General features: G+C 45.4%; 1 protein-coding gene and 1 long non-coding RNA gene across 11 annotated transcripts in view; both read right to left on the bottom strand.

Annotated features, from left to right (window-relative positions):
• Nucleotides 1-799: 799 nt before the first annotated feature.
• Nucleotides 800-20,919, bottom strand: part of NDRG2 (NDRG family member 2) — a 40,075-nt gene continuing 19,955 nt past the window's right edge. For 6 of the 10 annotated variants that reach the window (XM_083708244.1, XM_083708247.1, XM_083708248.1 and 3 more), the window contains 12 exons: nt 20,403-20,523; nt 20,236-20,298; nt 19,469-19,529; nt 18,467-18,553; nt 16,592-16,648; nt 14,270-14,373; nt 10,736-10,780; nt 6,731-6,782; nt 6,514-6,561; nt 5,251-5,286; nt 4,464-4,515; nt 800-2,826 (listed from right to left, as the gene is read on the bottom strand). In XM_083708244.1, the coding sequence (XP_083564370.1) occupies nt 2,666-2,826; nt 4,464-4,515; nt 5,251-5,286; nt 6,514-6,561; nt 6,731-6,782; nt 10,736-10,780; nt 14,270-14,373; nt 16,592-16,648; nt 18,467-18,553; nt 19,469-19,529; nt 20,236-20,298; nt 20,403-20,523 (887 nt within the window). In that variant the 3' untranslated portion in view covers nt 800-2,665. Of the gene's footprint in view, nt 2,827-3,989; nt 4,024-4,463; nt 4,516-5,250; nt 5,287-6,513; nt 6,562-6,730; nt 6,783-10,735; nt 10,781-14,269; nt 14,374-16,591; nt 16,649-18,466; nt 18,554-19,468; nt 19,530-20,235; nt 20,299-20,402; nt 20,524-20,919 lie in introns of all 10 variants that reach the window. The other 4 variants (XM_083708239.1, XM_083708242.1, XM_083708241.1 and 1 more) reach the window with 1 other exon arrangement.
• LOC310829735 lies at nt 8,857-10,711 on the bottom strand. The gene is made up of 2 exons (XR_014557347.1): nt 10,056-10,711; nt 8,857-9,733 (listed from the first exon to the last, which is right to left on the bottom strand). It is a non-coding gene; the product is annotated as an uncharacterized lncRNA (long non-coding RNA).

Raw genomic sequence — 20,919 nt, 5'->3', positions numbered from 1 at the left:
GCAATGATCAGTTTTAGATTATTTGGTCTGGGACCAAAGTATTTCCTGCCCCCTCCCAGCATATGTTCTCAAAGCCATAAGGAGGGCAGCAGAAACTTTTTGAGTTCTGTGGAAAGAAAAAAGGATCTGGGGTTTCTATAGAGTCATGGTTAAATGTGGGCAGGCAAGTCTTACCTCTCTGCCTCCCTCCCACAATATAGAGGTAATAATATAGAAGAACTACCTTAGAGACTGTTGTGAAGATAACTGAATGTGTACAAGCTAAGTCTCATAGGTGGCACCTGCAATGAAATGTTAGAGTGCGCATCCTTACCTCCCAGCCCAAGAGCTCCTGTTCAAAGTTCAGGTCAACTAAGTATTCCTTTAGGTTATGGTAAACTGTAAGGGGCTCCATGCTTCCACCCAATTTCCCTTTTCCATTTGACATTCAATATTTCCGGGCTACCAAGCATCCTCAATCTTCAGTGGGCTGGGTTGCCTGCTAATGGGGTTTTGTTTATAGTGTACTTCTGCAAACCTCAGGAAGCATGCTTGTTTGGGACTACAAACCCAGTAGCACTTACCACCAGCTTCACTACTAGGAGATGTGAATTGCTTGTGCATTTCCCCGAGGCATCCAATTGGCCAGTGCAAGATGGTGGCATGGTGAGGCTGAGCCTCAGTCTCTGTCTCCGACCCACTCTACCTGGTGTTTCATTTTCATCACAGTGTGCTGTGAACTTCCCTGTTCTGCAGAAAATGGCCCTGGCTTGTTGCATGAATGGGCTACCTTGGCCATAAGAAAAGAAGCAAAAACTCATCGTCTAGAGACTTTATTGTTAAGAGTCAGAATTCACCATCAATGGCTCTGGGGGAGGAAAAAAAAAAACACAGAGCCCACACATTCTCAAATACAACAGGATCCCATTACATGATGGAGTTTAAATTCCAGCTGGAATCCATTTCAAACAATGCCCGTATATACAGGCAGCTGAACCGTTAACCCCCAGTGCCTATTCAGGTTTGCAGAATAGGTAAGGTGACTTTCTAACTGGACCATTGTCTTTTGGGTTCACAAACAACTCTTTATTCTGGGTTTCGACGAAGCGTTCTGTGCCACTCAGAAGTTTACATACTGGATACCTCACCTACAGCTGATTCCAAGAAAATATTTTACCTTATTTGTTTTGGATTCCTTATTCTGTGAGATCAACATGGCAAACACTATCGATACATTTAGGTTTGTTGTGTTTTTTTTAATACAGTTGATAACATTCAGAGAACTGATACAGTTGGAATCCCGTTACAGAGTTAAGCTGACGCAAAGTTTGCCCTCCACGGCACCACAAGAGCCCTGCTCAAAGCCAGCACCCAGAACCCACTACAGTCAGCCCTTGTTGCAATAATAATAATAATAATAATAATAATCACAGCCGTTAACAGTCGGGAGTCTCCTCCACTCATCTCATTACACAAAGCCAGTATAACTGTAGCCTGTTGACATCTGTGCCTGGCACAGTCACAACAAAGCAATCCGGCTCAAGCCTCCAGCAAGTCTCCCCTCCCAGCATCCCCCCTGAAACATCCTGAAAAAGGAACAACCCCACCCTCCCCAACCCCTAATTTTAGCTTTGCCCAGCCTCCCAAAATGCCCCAAACTGCCCAAATCACTCGCTGTCTTAGCAGGAACCGTACATGCACATCACAACGCAGCTACCATCTACAAGGGGTTTCAGGTGGGAAAGAGAATGGCTAAGGTGAGGTGTCTGCATGGGACGGGCAAGGGGAAGATGAGAAACGAAAGCGAGAGAGATGACGGGCGAGGAGGAGCGGCTGAGGGCTCCATTTCTATTGAAGTGAGAATGGGGAAGAATAGAAGTTGTCTAGGCCCTGGAGAAGGAGCTCTAACCTCCCAAGACAGACGGAATGGACAGAAATCTCAGGAGATGAGGCGGGTAAAGAGGGCAGAGGGATGATGGGGGTGGGGTGAAGCAATTGCCACGCTGGGGGGCACTACGTCAGCATGACAGGCGCATGACAAGTCCTTCTAAGGGGGCTTGTGCGTCTCTCTTGTGAGGTCCTGCTTTTTTTGCCTACGTACACTCCGGAGGGGACAAAGAGAGAGAGAGCTAGCAAGGCAATCTGTTGCCCATCCAGGCTACTCCAAGAACGAATCACTCAGAAATCAGGGGGAGGAGGAACCATGGTTAGTTATGATCTAGACAGGAGAGAAGGAAAGGAAAAAAGAAACCCAACGCTAATCCAGACTTCCCTTATTAAGGAACCTAAGTGTGCAAAAGGAGGGAGGATCGAGGAGAAATTCAGAACAGGTGCAGGATGATCTAACAGTTTAGAAAATGTATAGTATTCCATCCATACCTCCCTAGGTGCCGAGGGGGGTCACTAAGGGAACCGGGGTGGGGGGCCGACACTAGTCTTGAGGTTACGGGAGAAAAGAGGGCAGGGTTGGCGAGGGAGGGTGTGTATGTGTTGGGTGAGAAGGAAGGGTCAAGGGGAGTTAATGTTTGTTTTAAAAAGAGTACAATTGCATCCCATCTGGGCCTCCCTGGACGTTTAGTACCGTTAGGGGAGATCGTCACATGGCCCAGTGGCCGGAGTGCATTGTGGGATAGCAGAAGAAGTCCTGTTTAGAGGTGGGAGGCGGCCTCGTCCCCTGGCCCGGCGCTCAGCAGGACACCTCCATGGTGGGGGCTGGTGGCTGAGGTGCCCCCGCCTCGCTGCTCTGGGACAGCGTGCGCGAGCGGGAGCGGTTCCCGTCCCCTGAGGCGGCACTGGACAGAGAGGCGGTGCGCGAGCGGGAGAGGCGCGTCATGCAGGACGAAGCCACTGTGGGGAGGAGAAAAGAGAAACGGGCAGAGTCAGACAAAGCTCATGCATGTAGCCAGATATAGGTCGCTCCTCCCAGGTCTTGCTCCTCCAAGGCAGGGTGAGCAATCAGTGCAAGGTCAGCATAGTCTTCACATGGCCACTGCAGCTTCTAAGACACATTTGGGTGTGAAATACAGATCTGGAACTACCAGGGAATTGTGCAATACTTGCTGGTTTTATATATGTGTACAAGCTCAGCTTTCTTCAAATTCCCAGCACCTGTGTGCACTGAGACCCACAGAGCAAGTTAAGGGCTGACTAGGGCAGTGGGAAGTGAGACGCATAGGCACCATCTCGGGGGACCCTGGGTTCTGGGGCACCCACAAAATTTTCACTGTGGTTGCCCGTTGGGCCTTTTGGGGCCTATCACAGCCACAGGAGGGTGTGATGGGGCCCGTTGAGTCATGTACGCCTCACAATGTGTGATGTCACACACACGTGACATCACACATGCACACCAGGCACCCCCAATGTGAGGCAGAACCCACTGCAACTGGGCGGGGGAAGGGAGAAGGACCTTAAGGCAGACTCCACTGGAGAAGGCTCATGCAACAGATTTCAGATCATGTGAATAACTTGCATAGTCATCAACAAGGCCTGTGGTCCTGCTCCCTCCATCACTTATTGCCATTTTGCATTTTATCCCTTCTCCAAAACAAAGCCATGCATCATCACCACTTTCTTTCCCCCACCCCCAAATATTTTGCACAGTCAAAGCCCAGATTGGGGTGCAAATTGATTGAATTTGTACATAATTAGGTCATTTGCATAACATGTTGATAATGTGAGCAATTTTGTTTTGGAATGCAAACTTAGGGTTTGCATGGTGCAGAACTGCGGCAGTCCTTGTTGTCTGATAGTGTCATACAGCGTACGACATCATACAAAGGCACATCACCAGCCTTATTGACTTAGGTGCATGACAGAAATCTAAATAAACTAAATTTTGCTTTCTCATCGTCACAGCAAACAGTGTGTCCTAACTGGAGGTGGTGTAAGTGTGAGTTTTAGAGAACACGGGAGTGAGGAAGTCACAAGGGAGGGTGTGCAGGCAAGTTGGGGAGAGAGTGTGTCAAAGGGTTATAGGTGGTTGGGTGGAAATACCATAGAAGGTACCTGACCCCTGACTCAGTTTCTTGTCCAGCACATAAGGGACTGAGGAGAAACAGGAAAATATACCTCAGTCTACAAAGAAAAGACCCCCCCCCCCCGGGACAAGAATTCACCGCTGGCCACTTTTCAAGGGTTTTGGTCAGAACTGGCACTGGCTTCAGTTTCCGGACACCCCTAGTTCCCAGGCAACTTAATCTAAGAGGCCCCCAGGAATGTCACAAGAAGGAGAATGTCAGCTGGGGGAAGGATGGAGGGAACATGGTGCTTGGAAAGATACAGATCCCTTCGTTGTTGCAAGGGGCTATGGGGAGCACTGTAACTGGGTGCAGGGCCCAGTCAAGGTGGAGACAGTGAACAGGGTCTTCAGATGCTCACAAAGGAATTCTGAGAAATCTCTGCTCTGGCTCAAACATTCCCAGTAATGCATGCCCTCTGAGGGATGTATGGGGGAGGGGGCAGAAGGTCTAGGATCCAATACTCACTGTATCCCATGCCTTGTACGAAGTACTTGAAAGCCTCAGTCAGTTTACCAGGCTGAAGGATGGAAGAGAGGGAAGAGAGAGAGAGTGCCAAGGAAAACATCAGAGGTGTGCTAACATCAAGGTGGAAACATAACCAGCCAATCCTTTTTTGCATCATATTTGTAATCTTGCCTCCCTCTTTATAAGGTAACCACTCCACACCAATGCTTGGGGTTGGAGGCAGAAGAACCCACAATAAGTTGGAAAATGTCTGGCATGTTAACCTCTTCAAGTTAAAAGCAAAAATTGGACATAAGTTTAGTCACATTTTGGGAAGGGGTCTATGCCCAGTTTCAGGACAAAGACAATTTTTCTATGAATGTTGAATTTTATTTTTTCTTATCCCCAAAAGTCTGATATTCTGTGGAAGCAGGTTTCTTGTACAAGATTTGCCAATCAATTGTAATTGATTGATCCTACTAGAAAACAGCAACAGTCCAGAAGCACCCACAGGTATATATTTGCAAATTATTGGGACCTTGAAAACTTTTGTGAGATGCATTTGGAACTGGAGAAACAGCAGCAGGGAAGGAGAAATTAAGTGCTTGCTCTCCTAACTCTAAACCACCCCTTCCCAAAGTGACTTTTCTATTTAAATCAAAGAAGTGTGCACAAACTTTTGAAGCATGTCCTAGCAGAAGGTACAATGCACTGAGGAACATTAGGGATGGTTTAACTAAGTGCAGCAGAATGGACAGAATCCAGTCCTGCCCCCGACCCTCCCACCAGTCGTGCCAGCCTGTTTCACCTGGGTCAGCTGTGGTTGTCCTCCAGAATCTGCCATCTGAAAGAAACAAAGAGAAACCTAAATGGGGAGCAACTGTCTACAGGCTGGAGAATATGCAAGACTAAGGAGGAAGACCTGGCCACCTCTCTTAAGTGGCCGCCTCCCACTCTCAACGATTCTCTGCAAAGCACAGGTTGTTGTTCAGTGACAGGAGAGGATGAGGAAAAGTTGAATTTGGTTTGTATGTGTGCGTGGGAACCTGAGCTGATTTCTGTATAAACATGAATAGACACACCAAAGCTTTGACACCAGTGGAACCTCAGTCACAATCTACCAAGAATACTCCTGTGCCCTACCTGCTAGCACAGAGAATCTGTGTTCAGAAAAATCCTGCCCCTCCCCAAAAGGAAACCTTAAGAAAGCATTTATGCATTCATCCTTCAAAGTTTTAAAGTTATTTAAACAAAGAAGTAGCTGTGGTGTGTGGTGTGTGGGAGGCAGCAAAAAAGATTTAGGCAAACTTTAGGAATCTCAAAAGTGATGTTATGGGGATGGTAGACCAGCCCTGAAAGACAGAGGTAGTGGGAGGTGTGGGGAGACAAAATGGTCATAGAAGAAACATGGAGCAACCAGGTTTTTAGCACTGAATTTCATTGGTATTCTTAATAGATTATATTGCTTTATGTAAGGTGCTTAGAGGTTTGTGTTGGTGATTGTATATAAGTCTAGCCTAATAAAATAACAAATGGGAGAAGGGATGATAGAATATTTGATTTCTGCACTTCTTGCCTGTAAAATCTATGAAGACGACCAAATCGGATTGGTGACTTGTATTATCTGAAAATTTCCAGGCAGGACTTCTGAATGGTTACTGGCCTACCTTTTGGCAGATTCAAACAAGTTATTAACAGAGATTGTGGCTAGCTTTCTCTTTCTGACTACAAAGCATGAAAGGAAATCTTTCCTGATCAAACCTATCCTGTATGGCTGCTGTTCTCATGCGTTACAGTTTTAAATCTGGTTATGTTATTTATTTTGTTCGGCTCACGTTTAAGCTCCATATTTTAAGGTATCATGTTGTAGATCTCATTTTAGACATTCCTGCTATTTTATATCCCTTATGCATTGCAACCCATTGTAATGTATTTTGAATGTTATGCTATGTATCGCTGTTGGCTTAATTTTGTTCAGGTCTACGAAATAACAAAGGTACAGCAGTAAAGTTAATGGAAGCCAAAAGCTAGACTGGCATTCTCTGCAGTAGCCTTGAGAGGCATTGCTTACCTTAAGGAAAGAGGTCTGGGTAGGGTCCAGTTTGGAATTGCACTCCACCTGGCAGGAGAGATAATGGCAGAGTGAGCATAAAGAGCAGAGCCAAAGTGAGACAATAGGTATCTTAGTTCCTGTCAAAACCAGAAAGTAGAGGATGGGCGGAAGGTCCAATGGCTCCATAGTCTTTTGCTGTGGAATTTTTGAGAAGATATCTGTCACTATCACTCACCACTGCATCTTCATGAGGGGCCTGGTCTCCCACCACCAGCATCACAGGACACCTGGCAATGTGAAGAAGAAGAAAAATGTGTCAGAAAGTTAAAACTGCTGTAAAGGTTGCAACTCAGCTTACTTGGGTCTTGCAAACAGGTGAACAGCTTTTGAGTTGGGACATCAAGAGCCCTACTCTATGTTTCATGAAAAGCTAGACAGCCATGGTGATTCGGGGGGGGGGGGGCAAACCACAGTATGGTAGTACTTTTATTAGGACCAAGAAAATGTCAAAAAAATAGCAAGCAAGCTTTTGAGTTTTCCACCAATCTTGAGCAAGCTAAGCAGGATGGGGCACTTTTTTTGCACAACGAACTCCGGGATGGGAAAATAGACTTGAAGTATCAGATCACATTTGCTTCCTGCAACACCACACCCCATAATGTCCCCACAAACAAATAAAAACGGATGGTCATTAAGCAAGCTGCCCGGAAGCGGCCTACAGGCTACAACAGCCTCCTGCAGCCTAGTGCTCTCCAGATGTCTTGGATGGCTGCGCTGGCTGGGGCTGATGGGAATTGTAGTCCAAAACATCTGAAGGGCTCCTGAGGTCTCTGGGTTGGGAAGGGCTGTGTTATATTGCCCACAGGAGAGCAGCTGTACTGCCAGAGAACTCTGAAAATTCCTCTCTTCCACACAGGCAGAAAAAGGCAGAGGACAGAAACTGCAGAGTGAAGGAGTAGCTGTTGGCTGCCTCCCCCCCCCCCCTTGCCCCAAGTGACTAATTTTTCCCAGGCACTCAGAGAAAGAGAAGTCGGGGAAGTTAGCTGTTAAGAAAGAAAAACAAATAAGAGGAGATAAACAAGGGGGGGGGGAACAGCCAATGATTCCTCCTCCACTCCAATTGATCTCTATCACTTCCCACTCTCTCTGACTCTTGGTGCAGGAGCCATTAGAAATCACAACAAACAGATCTCTCATGTGGTCAATGTAACATGTAGTTATGCTCTCAGGTACTGCTGGTGATATGTCAGGCCTTTCTGGGTGGTGGGGACAGCAGGAATCCTTGCCTCAGTGTCGATCATGGGCATGTCTATCCTGTAAGTTTGTGGAAAAGGGGACCTGGCAATCAGCTACACACTCTTGCACACTGCATCAGCTCAGACCCAGCCATTTTGTTTGGGGTGCAGAGGTGCTTCCTAACACTACTACTTCCTACACTACTGATACCCTCCTGTCTCAGGGTCAGCTCAGCCCTAGAGGCCATACAGACCATTTTGGGTGGGCGGAGAGTGGTGTCGAACCTCGAGAGCCACAGTTTTACTGTCAAAAACCCTCAAGGGAGGAGCACACTACCAGCCACCCTGCGAACATTTGAGGAAGCAGGGCAGCCGCCATTTTCCCAGTAGCAGCTCCATCTCCTCACTCCATCCAATTGTGAACCAGGGGTACAAGACTGCAATTGGGAAGACCCTTAAGGAAGGACCGTAATCTCCCTGCATATAAGGTGTCAATATTGGGAACAGCAAAATTATAATTACTGATTATTATTCATTATTGTTGTACTGTGTATTTTGGGTCTACAGACTGCCATAAGGCTGTGTGTGATTTTTTCTTTTGCCTGGAGAAGCAATATAGTTTGAGCCAGCCCAGGCCCCTCATGAAACCTGGCACAAGAACCAAGGCCTATATCCAAATTCCACAGAGATGGAAGCCCTCCTTCCCATTAACTTCCCATTCCAGCAGAGTTTTGCTGTTATAAAAGGGTGTGCAGCTGAATTTTGTGTCAATTCAGGGCGTTGGTTTCTTTTTGAAAATAAAATAGCTCAACCAAAAGAACAGCTCGTGGTTCCTCAAAGGAGCAAGTGTACAAGAATGGGAAACTCATGAAGATGAGCACACACAAAAAAAAATCAGGGTTATAAACAGCTTTTTCTGGGTCCCTCAGAAGAACATAGTCAGGGACCCTCCTTTTTTATTGTGAATTCATGATGATGGTGGGGAAGTTATGTGATTCCATTTTCAATACTGTTTGTGCCTACAAGTTGCAAGGTGGACATACTGCTTCATTTCCAGTTGGTGCATGCCCTGTGACTTCCTGCTGAAATCTTTTAACTTTTTATACTCAGATTTTCCACTTTATCCCCCCCCCTTTCACTGCCCTATAGCACAAGAGTGCCCCTCCAAACGGCAATGCCATAACATCGGGGAAGCACTGCAGAATAACTTATCAATGTGTGGACCTCTGGTATATATTCACCACTATTGCACTATTATTGTGCCAATGACATACAGAAATTTAGGAAGCTTTCTTGTACTGAGTCAGACCATTGACCCATCTAGTTCAATCCTGTCTACACTGTCTGGAAGTGCCTGTTTAGCCCTACCAGGAGATGCCAGGGACTGAACTTAGGATTTTATGCATGCAAGACTTTACCACTGAGTTATAGCCCTTCCCAGTGGCAAAATGCACCTTGGGGAATCTGGAGGCGCCCCCCAGTGGCCCTTCTGTGTAGCCCCTGCTTGATGCCTGCAGAATTGGCTCCATTTTCCTCACTGGTGTGCCCAGAAAGCTGGTAAGTGAGCATGTGACAGTAGCGAGGATTTTTGGGGTGGCTGTTACTGGGGTCTTGACAGATGCCCATGGAGGCTGACCCACTAAGTTGGGATCAGTGAAAACAAGAAGGAACAAAAACTGCAATGCAAGATTGCCTTCGTTCAGACACAATGTAAGAAATTGCTATTTTTAGCATCTTTCTTTCCACATCCCTCTTGCCACCCCTGGGAGTTATTCACAAGGTCACACCTTTTATTTTCGATTAATTAATCATGCAAGCCAGTCCCTGAAGTTTCAGAGTGAAGAAAATAAAAGAATTGCTGGGAAAACAGAGCAAGCTTGTCACTAATTAATCTAAAATAAGATTAATGAGGATGAGAAGCAATGTAGGAATAGGTGGGAAGGCACTGACGCATCTTAAAAAATTCTGCTCTTCCAGTTTTTCCTCCTAGAGATTCTAAAGTACTTATACAGTGGTGCCCCGCAAGACGAATGCCTCGCAGGATGGAAAACTCGCCAGACGAAAGAGTTTTCCGTTTTGGAGGCGCTTCGCAAAACAAATTTCCTATGGGCTTGCTTCGCAAGACGAAAATGTATTGTGAGTTCCTGCGGGTTTTTTCCCCTCGCCCCCTTTTTCTAAGCCGCTAAGCCGCTTATCCGCTAAAAGCCGCTAAACCGCTAATAGCGCTAATCCGCTAAGCCATCAATGGGCTTGCTTCGGAAGACGAAAAAACCGCTAGATGAAGAGACTCGCGGAATGGATTCTTTTCATCTTGCGAGGCACCACTGTATATGTTTGAATGCAGAAGTGCTTTAAAAGCACAGTCATACCTTGTATTGCGACCGGGATCCATTCTGGAGCCCCGGCTGCTAGCCGAAAAGGACGCAGGGCAAAGCGCCGCGTCTACGCGTGCACGCGGAGCGGTTTGGGCTTCTGCACATGCGTGAAGCACAATTTATCGCTTCTGCGCATGCACAAGCAGCAAACCCGGAAGTAACCCGTTCCTGTACTTCCGGGTTTGTAGCAGACATTCGCCGGAATGGACGCTAGACGAGGCGGATGTTCGCGGAGGTATTACTGTATATAAATAATTGCTAATTTTTTAACTTGTCACTGTTCCTATGCCTTTAAGCAATGCTTAATCTGCAGACTTTAGGTAATAAATTTCATATCCAGTTTCATGAATAGCTGCACTGCTAGCACCCCAAGCCGCTGTTCAAAGGCACAAAGGCAGGCCAGACCAGTTTTCCTGTTCGGCTGGCAACCCTCTTAATGTGCATCTTTTTCAGTGCTGTGTTAGGATGAACTGTGCATCAGGTGTCAACCCGAGCCTCTAACCTGTTTTAAAAAATCAATTTTAAAAAACCAGTTTGCTACTGACAGCATGTGATCCCTCCCAGAAGCAAAGGTGGCAACTTAAGGACACAAATGTGTGAAAGAAAATGCAGGGGCTGGCTGGCACTCACTTGAAAGTGATGTCTCCTCCGCGCTCCAAGCTCAGGTCTCTGCGGCTGTAAGGGGGGAAAGAAGGGAATTGTAAGCTTATTTTTTTTCCAGCCTCCTAAACAAAGACCTCCTTATGCAACCCGCTCCCTGCCCCTGCATACCAATACCATCACCAGGCTCTCCATATGCTGGTCTCCCTTCTTATATAACTCTAGGTCTAAGAGTTGCCAACCCCTAACACTTCAAAAAAGTGCTCCTCTGTCTTGATCACTGTGGCCACTCCAAACATCTCCTCTCCATACCATTGTTGAAGGCACATAAATATCCTTCTAACCCAGAGGTTGGCAACTTTGCCAACTTTCAGGACCAAGCGTACTGGTCAAGTACAAAGAAAACAAAACAATCCCAGCACAATCAGTCTGAATTCTGCAGCCAATCTACATCCTACACCAAGCAGAGCATAATTCTCTAACCTGATGACAATTTGCATCATCCTCTTATTTTGCATTGTTCAGTCACAACTCTTTTAAAAAGTTTGCATCATTGAGGATATGATCCTGATGTTTACTCCTAGGGAGGAAGGGGCAAGGAGAATCACAACTACTTGCCTTTTCCATCTCCTTCTGCCAGTGGAGAGGAACACTGCTCTCAGTAGAAGCTCTGAGCTTTGCTCAACGGGTGGGAAGTTGCCACTGGGCCATTTTGGGGTGGCATGCTGAAGCCTCGACTCTCATGTCACATTCGCATCATGAATTCAAAATACATTTAAAGTGAATGGTTCCCCCCAAAGAATCCTGGGAACTTTAGTTCACATCTCACAAAGATACAATTTCCAGCACCCTTAACCATCTACAGTTCCCACGATTCTTTAGTGGGAGCCATGTGTTTTAAAACAGGGTTGCCAAGTGTCCTCTTTTCCCAGGACACACCTTCTTTTTCAGGGGTAAGATTTGGGGCAAATTGCATTCATTTGCTTTGAATGTCTGTCATAGGATCCTCTTTTTTGCTCTTCAAAATATGCCATCCCTAATATATACTATATTGGACCCCTCAGCTGCATTCGCCTGGAGCTAGCCCAGGAGAAAGAAAAAAAAAAAAAACATATTTCCCACCTTATATTCTGGCTTGCAGAGCTTTAGAAGTGGGATTGCTTTGCCTTTCTGTTTTTACTAGTCATATGGCGAAGCAAAGAAGTATGCAAGCCATACCCTAATGTCTGGAAATCTTATTCTGCCACACATCCAGCACCTGAGAATTCTCTTTGGCATTGCCAACAGACCTTCCAGCATTTTCTCGCAGCCATGAGGCCTGGAAACTTGCTTCTTCCTTTTTCTTTTTATAAATAAAGTTAAGATTCTCTGAAGATTGAATTCTACCACCAATATAACATCCTGTTTCCCCCCCTTGGAACTGCTGCAGAATCCCAGCACACACACACACACACACACACACACACACACACACACACACTCCTCCCTGTGTCTCATCCCTTTCTCTGGGCCAACCAAATGGTGCAGTGACTAAACAACTGCAGTTATTATTTATCATTATCCCATCTTTTCACAACCACGCACAAGGCAGCTTACGTATGATTGAAATAATACAAAGGCTTCAGTCATCTGCCTTTTAACTTCAACAGTCCATCAGTTCATTGATTTACGTTTAAATAACACACACCAGCATATTGTCAAAACCTTTAAACAGAGCAGCCTTTCTGAGAAGCATGAGGTTAAATTTATGAGTGAGCAAAAAAACACACACACAAAAAAAGCAGCAAATTCATTAGAATGGCAACTCCTTAAACTGTGTTCCATGAGAGGAAATGAAGGAAATTACGTAATAAGGGCTTCCGTGAACCTAAACCATCTACCCAGGCCCAGGTTCAGCAAGTGGCTCCTTTCAGCTCTGGTACACCAGCAGAACACAACTTACATTTAAATTAAAACATGTGAGTTCCCTCAAAGTATCCTGAAAACTATAGTTTTTTGAGGGTGCTGGGAACTGTAGTTCTGTGCAGGGTAAATTACAGTTTGCAGGATTCTTTGGGTAAAACCACATGCTTGATATATGCTGTTAAGTGTATGGTGTGTACACAACATCACTGTGGGTGCCTGTTTTTAGCCCTCTTTAGACTAACACTCATATTGACACCAGACGGTGGCTGTGTTTTTTTCAAACTCTTTTTACAGTGCCCTGGAAGTTAAGTTATGGTGAAATAAAAAATAGGGTCGTTATCCAGAACTACAAAATTAGCCACACAGAGGGCCTATCCCCAAGACCCTGTAGGAGTGGAACCGGTCCAGATGGCACTTCTCCAAGGGCTCATTCAACTTTGGAAACAGCCACCCCTTTCCAATCCATTTCAGCTGGAGACAGGCGATTCTACTGTGATTCTGCATTGAGTTTGAACGGATGTTCGGCTATTCCCCAAAGGAGAGATGCAGCAGAACCACCCATTTCATCCTTGCATGAGTCACACTGCCCTGGGCTTGCTGCCTTCCAGTCAGGAGACATCCTCAGAGCAGTGAGCCATGCGGTAACACACAGGGTGTGCTTCTCTAAAGGCAAGTAGTTCTTTCAATAGAAAAAGCAAGCAGTTAATACAGAACAGAAAACCCGTAGCTGTCAGAAGTCCAAGGAAAGCCAGTGTGGGAATCAAAGAGCGTTTCAGTCACAGGGGGCCTTGCCATTAGGCAGAATGAGGCAATTGCCTCGGGCGGTAAGTGCTGGTGGGGGAGAATTATCATTCTGAGCATCCCTTGGTTGTACCCTTCTGTCACTTGCTATGCAGCCAGTGCTGTGCAGCCACAATGAGCCTGCTGTCCTCAGTCCTTAGCACTGTTAGAAGTGCTAAGCAAAATTGAACTGCCAGTTAAAATTGAACTGCCATTTAGTCTCTGTATGTGGAATTGTGTGCACATGCAAATGTCTTGTGCCAGTCCTGGTTCCAGTTATTTATTTAGATACCTTAATATTTATATCCCTGCCAACTACCTAACATTGCTAAACTCTAGTCTGCTGGAGAACTAGAGGCCACCAGGGCTTGAGCAGGGAATCTGCACCTATGTTATTGTTATTATTATCATCTACAACTTTGTTGTTGTTGTTGTTCGTTTCATTTCTATGCTACTTTATATTTTTAAGAAAAACACCACAAAGCGCTTTACAACCCAAATTAAAACATTGCATGAAACATTCCAAAATCAAGCATGCATAAGAAGATAAAATATAGAATAGATGTTCAAAGCAACATAATTGACAAGAAAATAAAATGTCTCTTAAAATTCAAAAGAAGACATTACAGAGGGAACATATTCCTGCGCAGTAAAATCTTATTGGTGTCTGGACCAGCCCTGCCTACCCAGGCTGGCCACTGGATGTACCTAGGCAGGAAGAGGTCTAATAAAAGACTTCCTGCTTAGTCTGGATCTGTTTCTTGCACAACAACTATCTTTCTTGCTCTGGCTTGCTGCTGCCAAGACAACCTTGTCATGCCCTCACGCTGGTCTTTGATGCTGTGTCCCCACCCAGGTAAGTCCTGCCCACACACCCACCTGTTGTAGCTGCTCCAGTAGAGCTGGATATTGGGCAAATTGGTTGCATGACTCAGGACATGCCGCTGTTGTTGCACCAGCTCAGTGTTCTTGGACAGTTCCTCCTGTGGAAGAACATAAACGGGGTGTTAATGCAATATCCTAATCCCACTCAATTAAGACATGCCGTAATTAGTACATGGAAATGCTTATTTCTGTGCTATGAAAAGCTCTGCTATCTGATTTCCACAGATCCGAACAGTAACAAGAACAGGCCAAGATATTTTCTTCGGCAAGTTTGGCAACCCCAATCACTTCTCTCAAATGTAAATTACATTATTATTATTTTGCAAAAATGCAAAGAATGCCAAATATCCCCTCCCCCTAAAAATACACTGGCCTGTCATCAGATCCCCACTATTTTTTCCCCCCAGATGCATAATTGGATACCAACTCCAGCCATCCCTTGTTTAGAGAAAGCAAAACCATCTTCATTCATTTTCATCAAATTTGCAAAACAGGCCGTGCTCTGGCCCTCGAGTTTAGATGGTGATTGTTGAGGTAACCGAAGCTGACATTGTGATGTGTCTCTCTTCTTCCCCTTGTTCTCCAGTCATGATTCTGAACATCCAAGGTTGCTAATCCTGGCAAAACTGAGAAATGTGTGTGTCTCACTCACAGGGCTAGCCATTGCTGAATCCCAGTTCAGTTGGGACTGCTGTGACATGGATAACACAGAGCCCCTCAGTTCTTCACTCAAACAAGGGAACTATACTGGCATTTCCCCACATAGTGGCTCAATATTATTATTCTCTATTATATTTAAATCCTGCCCTCTTTCCCGAAGGAGCCCAGGGTGGCAAACAATAAGTGACAAAACAAGAAAAATGTCTTTAAAAGCATCTTAAGAAATCATGAGGTAAAGTGAAGTGGTAGCCAGATGGCTTTTGGAGACAGCTTATCCACTGAGGCAGGGTCAAGTGGGAAGTTCTCCTGAGCAAGCCCTATTGAGAAGAGTGGGGGCTACCCAAGAGGGCCCACCCTTCATTTGAATGGATCTTTTTCAGAAGAACAGAGGACATTCCATATTTTCTATCCCTTCTGCACACTTATGTCCAGGCAGAAGCTATTCTCTTTCTACAGTTTTGTGTACCCTTTCCATCTTTCTTTCCTCTGTTGTTTTCTCCACATTTTAGAAATTTAGATTTTTCTTAATTCCAGGTTTTTGGTCATAATGCTTTAAAAAACCCCATTTGATAGCATTGATTCCCCACCCCCAACTGTAGAATTATTACCAATATACCAGTCAACTTGAATACAAATGGAGTGGTGGTGGTACCTAACATTTACATGTTGGAACAAAATAAATATATGTTGGCCTTAGGTTCACTGAATAGGTCTGGCAAGGTTTTTTTTTATAAAAAAAGATGGAGATTTCTTCTTTTGTTTTATTACTCTGTAAAGTGACATGCACAACAGTTATACGTGCAATTACTTTTGTTATTAAAATAAACACACCTGCATAAAACTCACAAATATTACAGTCAGTGAGGGTAATTGGGGAAATGCAAGCACTATAGAAAAATTACATAGTTTGGAATAAGGTGTAGGGTAAAGCACAACCATATAATTTCCTGGTACGGTAATTTTGCAAAAGAGAGAGAAAATAGTTGGATAGATAATGTTGGAACACTGACGATGGAATACCTTCTGTACTGATGTGTGACTGTTGCTGACATGATTTGCAGTGCCAGGTTGAAATTTTATTTTATTTACCCAGCCATTTTAACAGTTCACATTGATTAGTCTGCCTTATTGTTTTAGCTGCTTCTATACTGACTCCATGAAGATGTCTTGTTGTTTTATTTATGTTATAAAGGTGGCCAATTTTAACCATGCTTATTATATACTGATAAAGAGCTATCTATACAAATACGTGGTAATGTACATATAGCAAAAAGTGGGGGTGGGGAAATATGAAGTAAAGATAAAAAAGACAGTGTTTTTTAAATCAATAATAATAATAAATCCATAAAGTTCTAAATCCATGAATTTTAAAGAATGGTTTCAGCTTGGTCCCACACCAACCTTCACCAATCTGCTGAGCTCCAAAGGTTTTGGGCTACAGGTCCAACCCACTCCAGTCAGCATGATTATGCGGACTGAGGCTGATAGGACTTGCACTTCAAATAATCTGGACGGTACCAGGTTGGCGAAGGCTCTCACATCACTAGAGAGCACCTTCTCAGATGGGGGGGGGGGTATCCCTGGTCCATTCTATCTCCGACACACCGCTCCATGCACCAACTACTGTCACCCTTCTCCCCTCCTGCACATGCTTACCTGGCTGAAGAGATGTTGCAGAATCATCTCAGAGTTGGAGGATGTGAGGCCAGTCAGCTGAAGAGAGAAACAGAATGAGATCAGAGGAGATGCAAAAGTAGACACTGGTTTGAATGGGCCAGATTGGCACCTGCATGAGAATTATGGGGATTGGCTTATTCCCCAGAGGGAAAGCAGAGATCTCTGAGAATCTATTGCCTTCCAGAGCACAGCCTGTACTCAAACGCTAAAATCTCTTTTCAGTACCAGGGCTTCATCCTGGAACATGCAAAGAAATCAGAATTAAGTGCTTCTGAGAATATGCAGAATGCATTTTATTCCACTGCTGCATTACTGTATCCCACCTCTAAAAGACATCAAGATAATGTGAGATGTGTTATGTATTCAGTGGTCTGTGTTTGCCTGAGCTTGAGTCTGGACTAAGGATTCTGAGCTCCTGTGTTCTGATTCGATACATGATGTCTAATCATAGAACATTTCAGGATTTGGGCCTCTGCCATTGGCCCTTGAACTCTGAGTCATGATTTGCAGCTTGGAAGTTTAGACAGCCAATCACGTTGGGAGTGGAAGTGGCCCAGACTATCAGGAATGTACATAAGCAGTTGCTTTGCCCGTTTCCCAGTTATGTAGTTCAATAAAGGTTCTTGCTGTTTTCGCTGTGTCTTGCCTCGTGGGAACCCACCTACACATCAAGAGGGATAGCTTTTATGTAAGTCACAGCCCTTGAATTTTTTTCCTTCAGAAACTGGCCTTTATCCTTCCTATCTCCTAAGTTCCCAGAGCCAAAAATTGGGAAAGAGGAGGCTCACTAGAAAGCTTAGCCAGGTGGTGCTACCTGGCCACAATTGTCTAAGCATCCTGCCCTTTAGGTTGTTTGGCGGAGTAGGTTGCACATCTGAGTCTTCGATAAACTTGGGAGGAATATGGAGGAAAAGTCGGGGGGGGGGGGAGTAAAGCGTTTGGTGAAAGTGGGCGAAGAAAAAGTTGAAGAGAAACCAGAGGGGAAAAAAGAGGGAGATAGAAATGTAAGCAGATGAAACAGGGCAGCAGACAGAGGAAGAAGAGTAAAATGGAGGTTGCTTTCAGACAACCTGTTTATGAAGCACTCATCTTGGTTTCTTTGAACAAGGTTTGTGGGGAAGAGATTAGATGTCAAGCAACTATTGAGCATTCATTTGTTTGTGGGGAGATTATACACCCCATCTAGTAACTGTTATCCTCCACTTTCAGTTACAACATCTCGTCACTTTCTTTTTTAAAAAGAATCAAATTAGTTTTCCAGTATACCCCAATAATAGCTAAATTATAACAATGAATTAAGCCTCTCATCACTTTCTTTAGCACAAAATTTATCTCCCCCCCTCCCCCCTGGAAATGGGCTTGTTGTGCAGAAGTGCCACTTTAATTGTATGACCTCAATTTGCTGGTATGTGGTTGAATCCCATCCGCAAAAGTGCAACAGTCTAGAAGTGCCTGCAGCTGAGAGGTTGATAGACTGAAAGGAATTTCTGCTATCTCGATAGTGATGGGTAACTGGCACCAACACCAAAGTTTATGGGCTTTTTTTTTGTTTATTTGTCATTATAAACAGGCAAAGAATAGGTTGTGTTAGCTGTTTAAATTTGTAGAAATAAGAACAACGATTCAAGCGCCCACTGGAGCAGCCTGCCACAACTGTGAGCCTTCCGAATGTTTAGACTACAACTCCCACCATCCCAGCCAGCATGGCAATGGTCAGGAATGATGGGAGCTGCAATCCAAAATATCTGGAGGACACCAAGTGAGCAAAGGCTGCATCAGACCCCTTCACTTCATCTGCAATTGATTACTAGGTGCATTAGACAGTGGTAAGCCCCTTCACTTTCCCAGTCTCACCTTGTGAGCAGCCCAGTCCATCCAGCCCTTGGCATTGGGGTCAATGTTGACCAGAACCAACCCCTCCACGGTGTCTGCATGAGAGAGCTGTGGAAAATCATAATAACACTTATGACTAGCGGATAAAATGTTCGCATGGCGCTCACCATACTGCTTATGTATAATTTCAGGGACATAAAACAGAGGCTTCTCAGTGCCTCATAGGCAGCTGGCTGGCCAGGGAAGGAAATAAGATGTGGCAATTGCAGAATCCTTGGCCTGATCCAACAGGCTCTGCTTATGCTAAACTTTTCCCCCTTCTGGTTCTGGCTGAAGTGAGATCTGAACCAGAGCATTGCTTGTCCTCTCCTCCTCGTTGTCACACTAGCTCTCATAAATAGCTTTTGACACATATTCAAGTTGCTCTGTGTACATTATTGCAGCAATCCCTACTGAAACCAGAGAGATAGGGTGGTGCGTTTGGAGCATCAAGCTAAGCCTGAGGTTCAAATCCCTGCTCAGCCATGAAGTTCACTGGGTGACTTTGGGACATGTACTCCCTCTCAGGTTGGTGTGAAGATAAAAATATAATATTTTTTTTTAAAAAAAGGGAGCAGGGAGCACACATGCAGATCTGGCGTCTCTGAAACAAATCAATTGATAACATCAGAACAAAGTTTCTCCATTCATCCTGTGGCAAAGTCTTGGCCTCTAAGAGAGAGCCACTTATGTAATTTCACCACACGCGTTCATGCCTCCCCTGAGATTTGAAACAGGAATTTCCTGTCTCTCAACTAATTCTCTTAATTACTGCAGCACATCACACTTGCTGGAATCAAATGTTGGGCCCATCCTTCCTCTGTACTTCAGCTCAGGAAACAACCGAAACGCTGCTCTGTGGTTGTTAATAGGAACACAGATGTCAGCTACTCTGCAGCCCTGCTGCTTTTGGAGAGGTTCAAACTGGGCACGGAGAACATTTACTTAATCCGACCACCACTCATGGGTCCCCCACCCACTTACGCTGTAGCGTGCCAGGATGTAGGCGCCGGCTCCGACTCCAATTCCGATGATGCTGGTGAAGCTAAAGGAGGAAGAAAGAGGCCAGTTTCAAAATACGCAAAGGAGCAGGAGCTGCCTGGCACTTTTTTGGCACTTGGGAGCAGAAGTGGGCTCCAGCCATTTGCTTATCTTGTGCCTTTGGAATTTTCTCTAAAGTGAACACTTCGAAATGGCACAGACTGAGTGCCTCATGTTTTCATGCCCCCCCCCCCCGGCTCCAATTCCCTTCCCCCTCTCTTTCTCTTTCTCCCACGTGTTAAGTGTGTGTTCAGCTATCTATATTTCTCTCTCTCTCTCTCTCTCTCTCTCTCTCTCTCTCTCTCTCTCTCTGTGTGTGTGTGTGTGTGTGTGTGTGTATAATCTGCCAAACCGAATATAACACTTCATGATGAAAAGGCGGGAAGCCTAGGCCACAATTACTCTGTTAGTGTTTAAGATGCCAAAGGACACTTGCATTTCCTGTAACAGACACACACGGCTGGCTATCCCACTGGAAGAATGATAATAATGGGAAATACCCAAGAAGGAATCTTACTTTGGTAGGTTACCTTGGGTCCCCAGATGTTGTTTCTGTGCTTTGTTTTGTTTGATTGATGTGAATGAAAGGCTGTGCCTTTTCTGATTTTACACTCCAGGGCAAAGAACCCTTGTTTGAGAAGGCTGGCAGGTGACCCCGTCGCAGGTTGTTGTCGCAACCCACCCACCCGTGTGATCTCGCCCCGACTCACTTCACATATTGCAAGATGCAGGGGATCATGTCAGCCAGCTGGTCCAGCGAAGGATACTGATACCTAGGAAGAGAGCAGAGAGCAGGGGCTGTGTTAGACTGCTAGGCTGTTGTCCCCATCACACCCAACGATGCGGGTGGGGCAGGAATGGAGGCTGCAAGGCTCACCCCAGAGGGAAGGCCGGGGCCCCCTCCTCCATGCCAGGCGCGTCCACATGTATCACCACGAAGTTCTTTATGATCTCTTGCATGTCCTCATAGTGGAAGAGGGTGTCGAAGCACGAAAGATCTGGGGTGGGGGTGGGGAGACAGAAGAAGTGGGTGTCAGGCTGCAAAAGGCCAAGCGGTAGTGCCGTCGAGACTGGCGAGCTGCAAATCAAGACAGCGGCTGCCGTCTTGCTCCAGGAGTCAGTAAACAGGGCAGCAAACTGACTGTTGTTGTTGTTTTACACTGGAAGGTGCTATTTGGATTCCTCGCTTTACCATGCAAGCCTATGCAAGTTTACAGTCGTACCTTGGTTGTCGAACGCCTTGGTACTCGGGACGTTTTGGCTCCCGAATGTCGCAAACCCGGAAGTGAGTGTTCCGGTTTGCAAACTTTTTTTGGAAGCTGAATGTCTGAAGCGGCTTCCAATTGAGTGCAGGAAGCTCCTGCAGCCAATCGAAAGCTGCGCCTTGGTTTTCG

This window comes from Podarcis gaigeae (genome assembly GCF_964106915.1).
Source record: "Podarcis gaigeae genome assembly, chromosome: 13".
Lineage (NCBI taxonomy): Eukaryota > Metazoa > Chordata > Lepidosauria > Squamata > Lacertidae > Podarcis > Podarcis gaigeae.
Note: the sequence above shows the minus strand (reverse complement) of the source record. Positions and strands in the feature narration are given on the sequence as shown.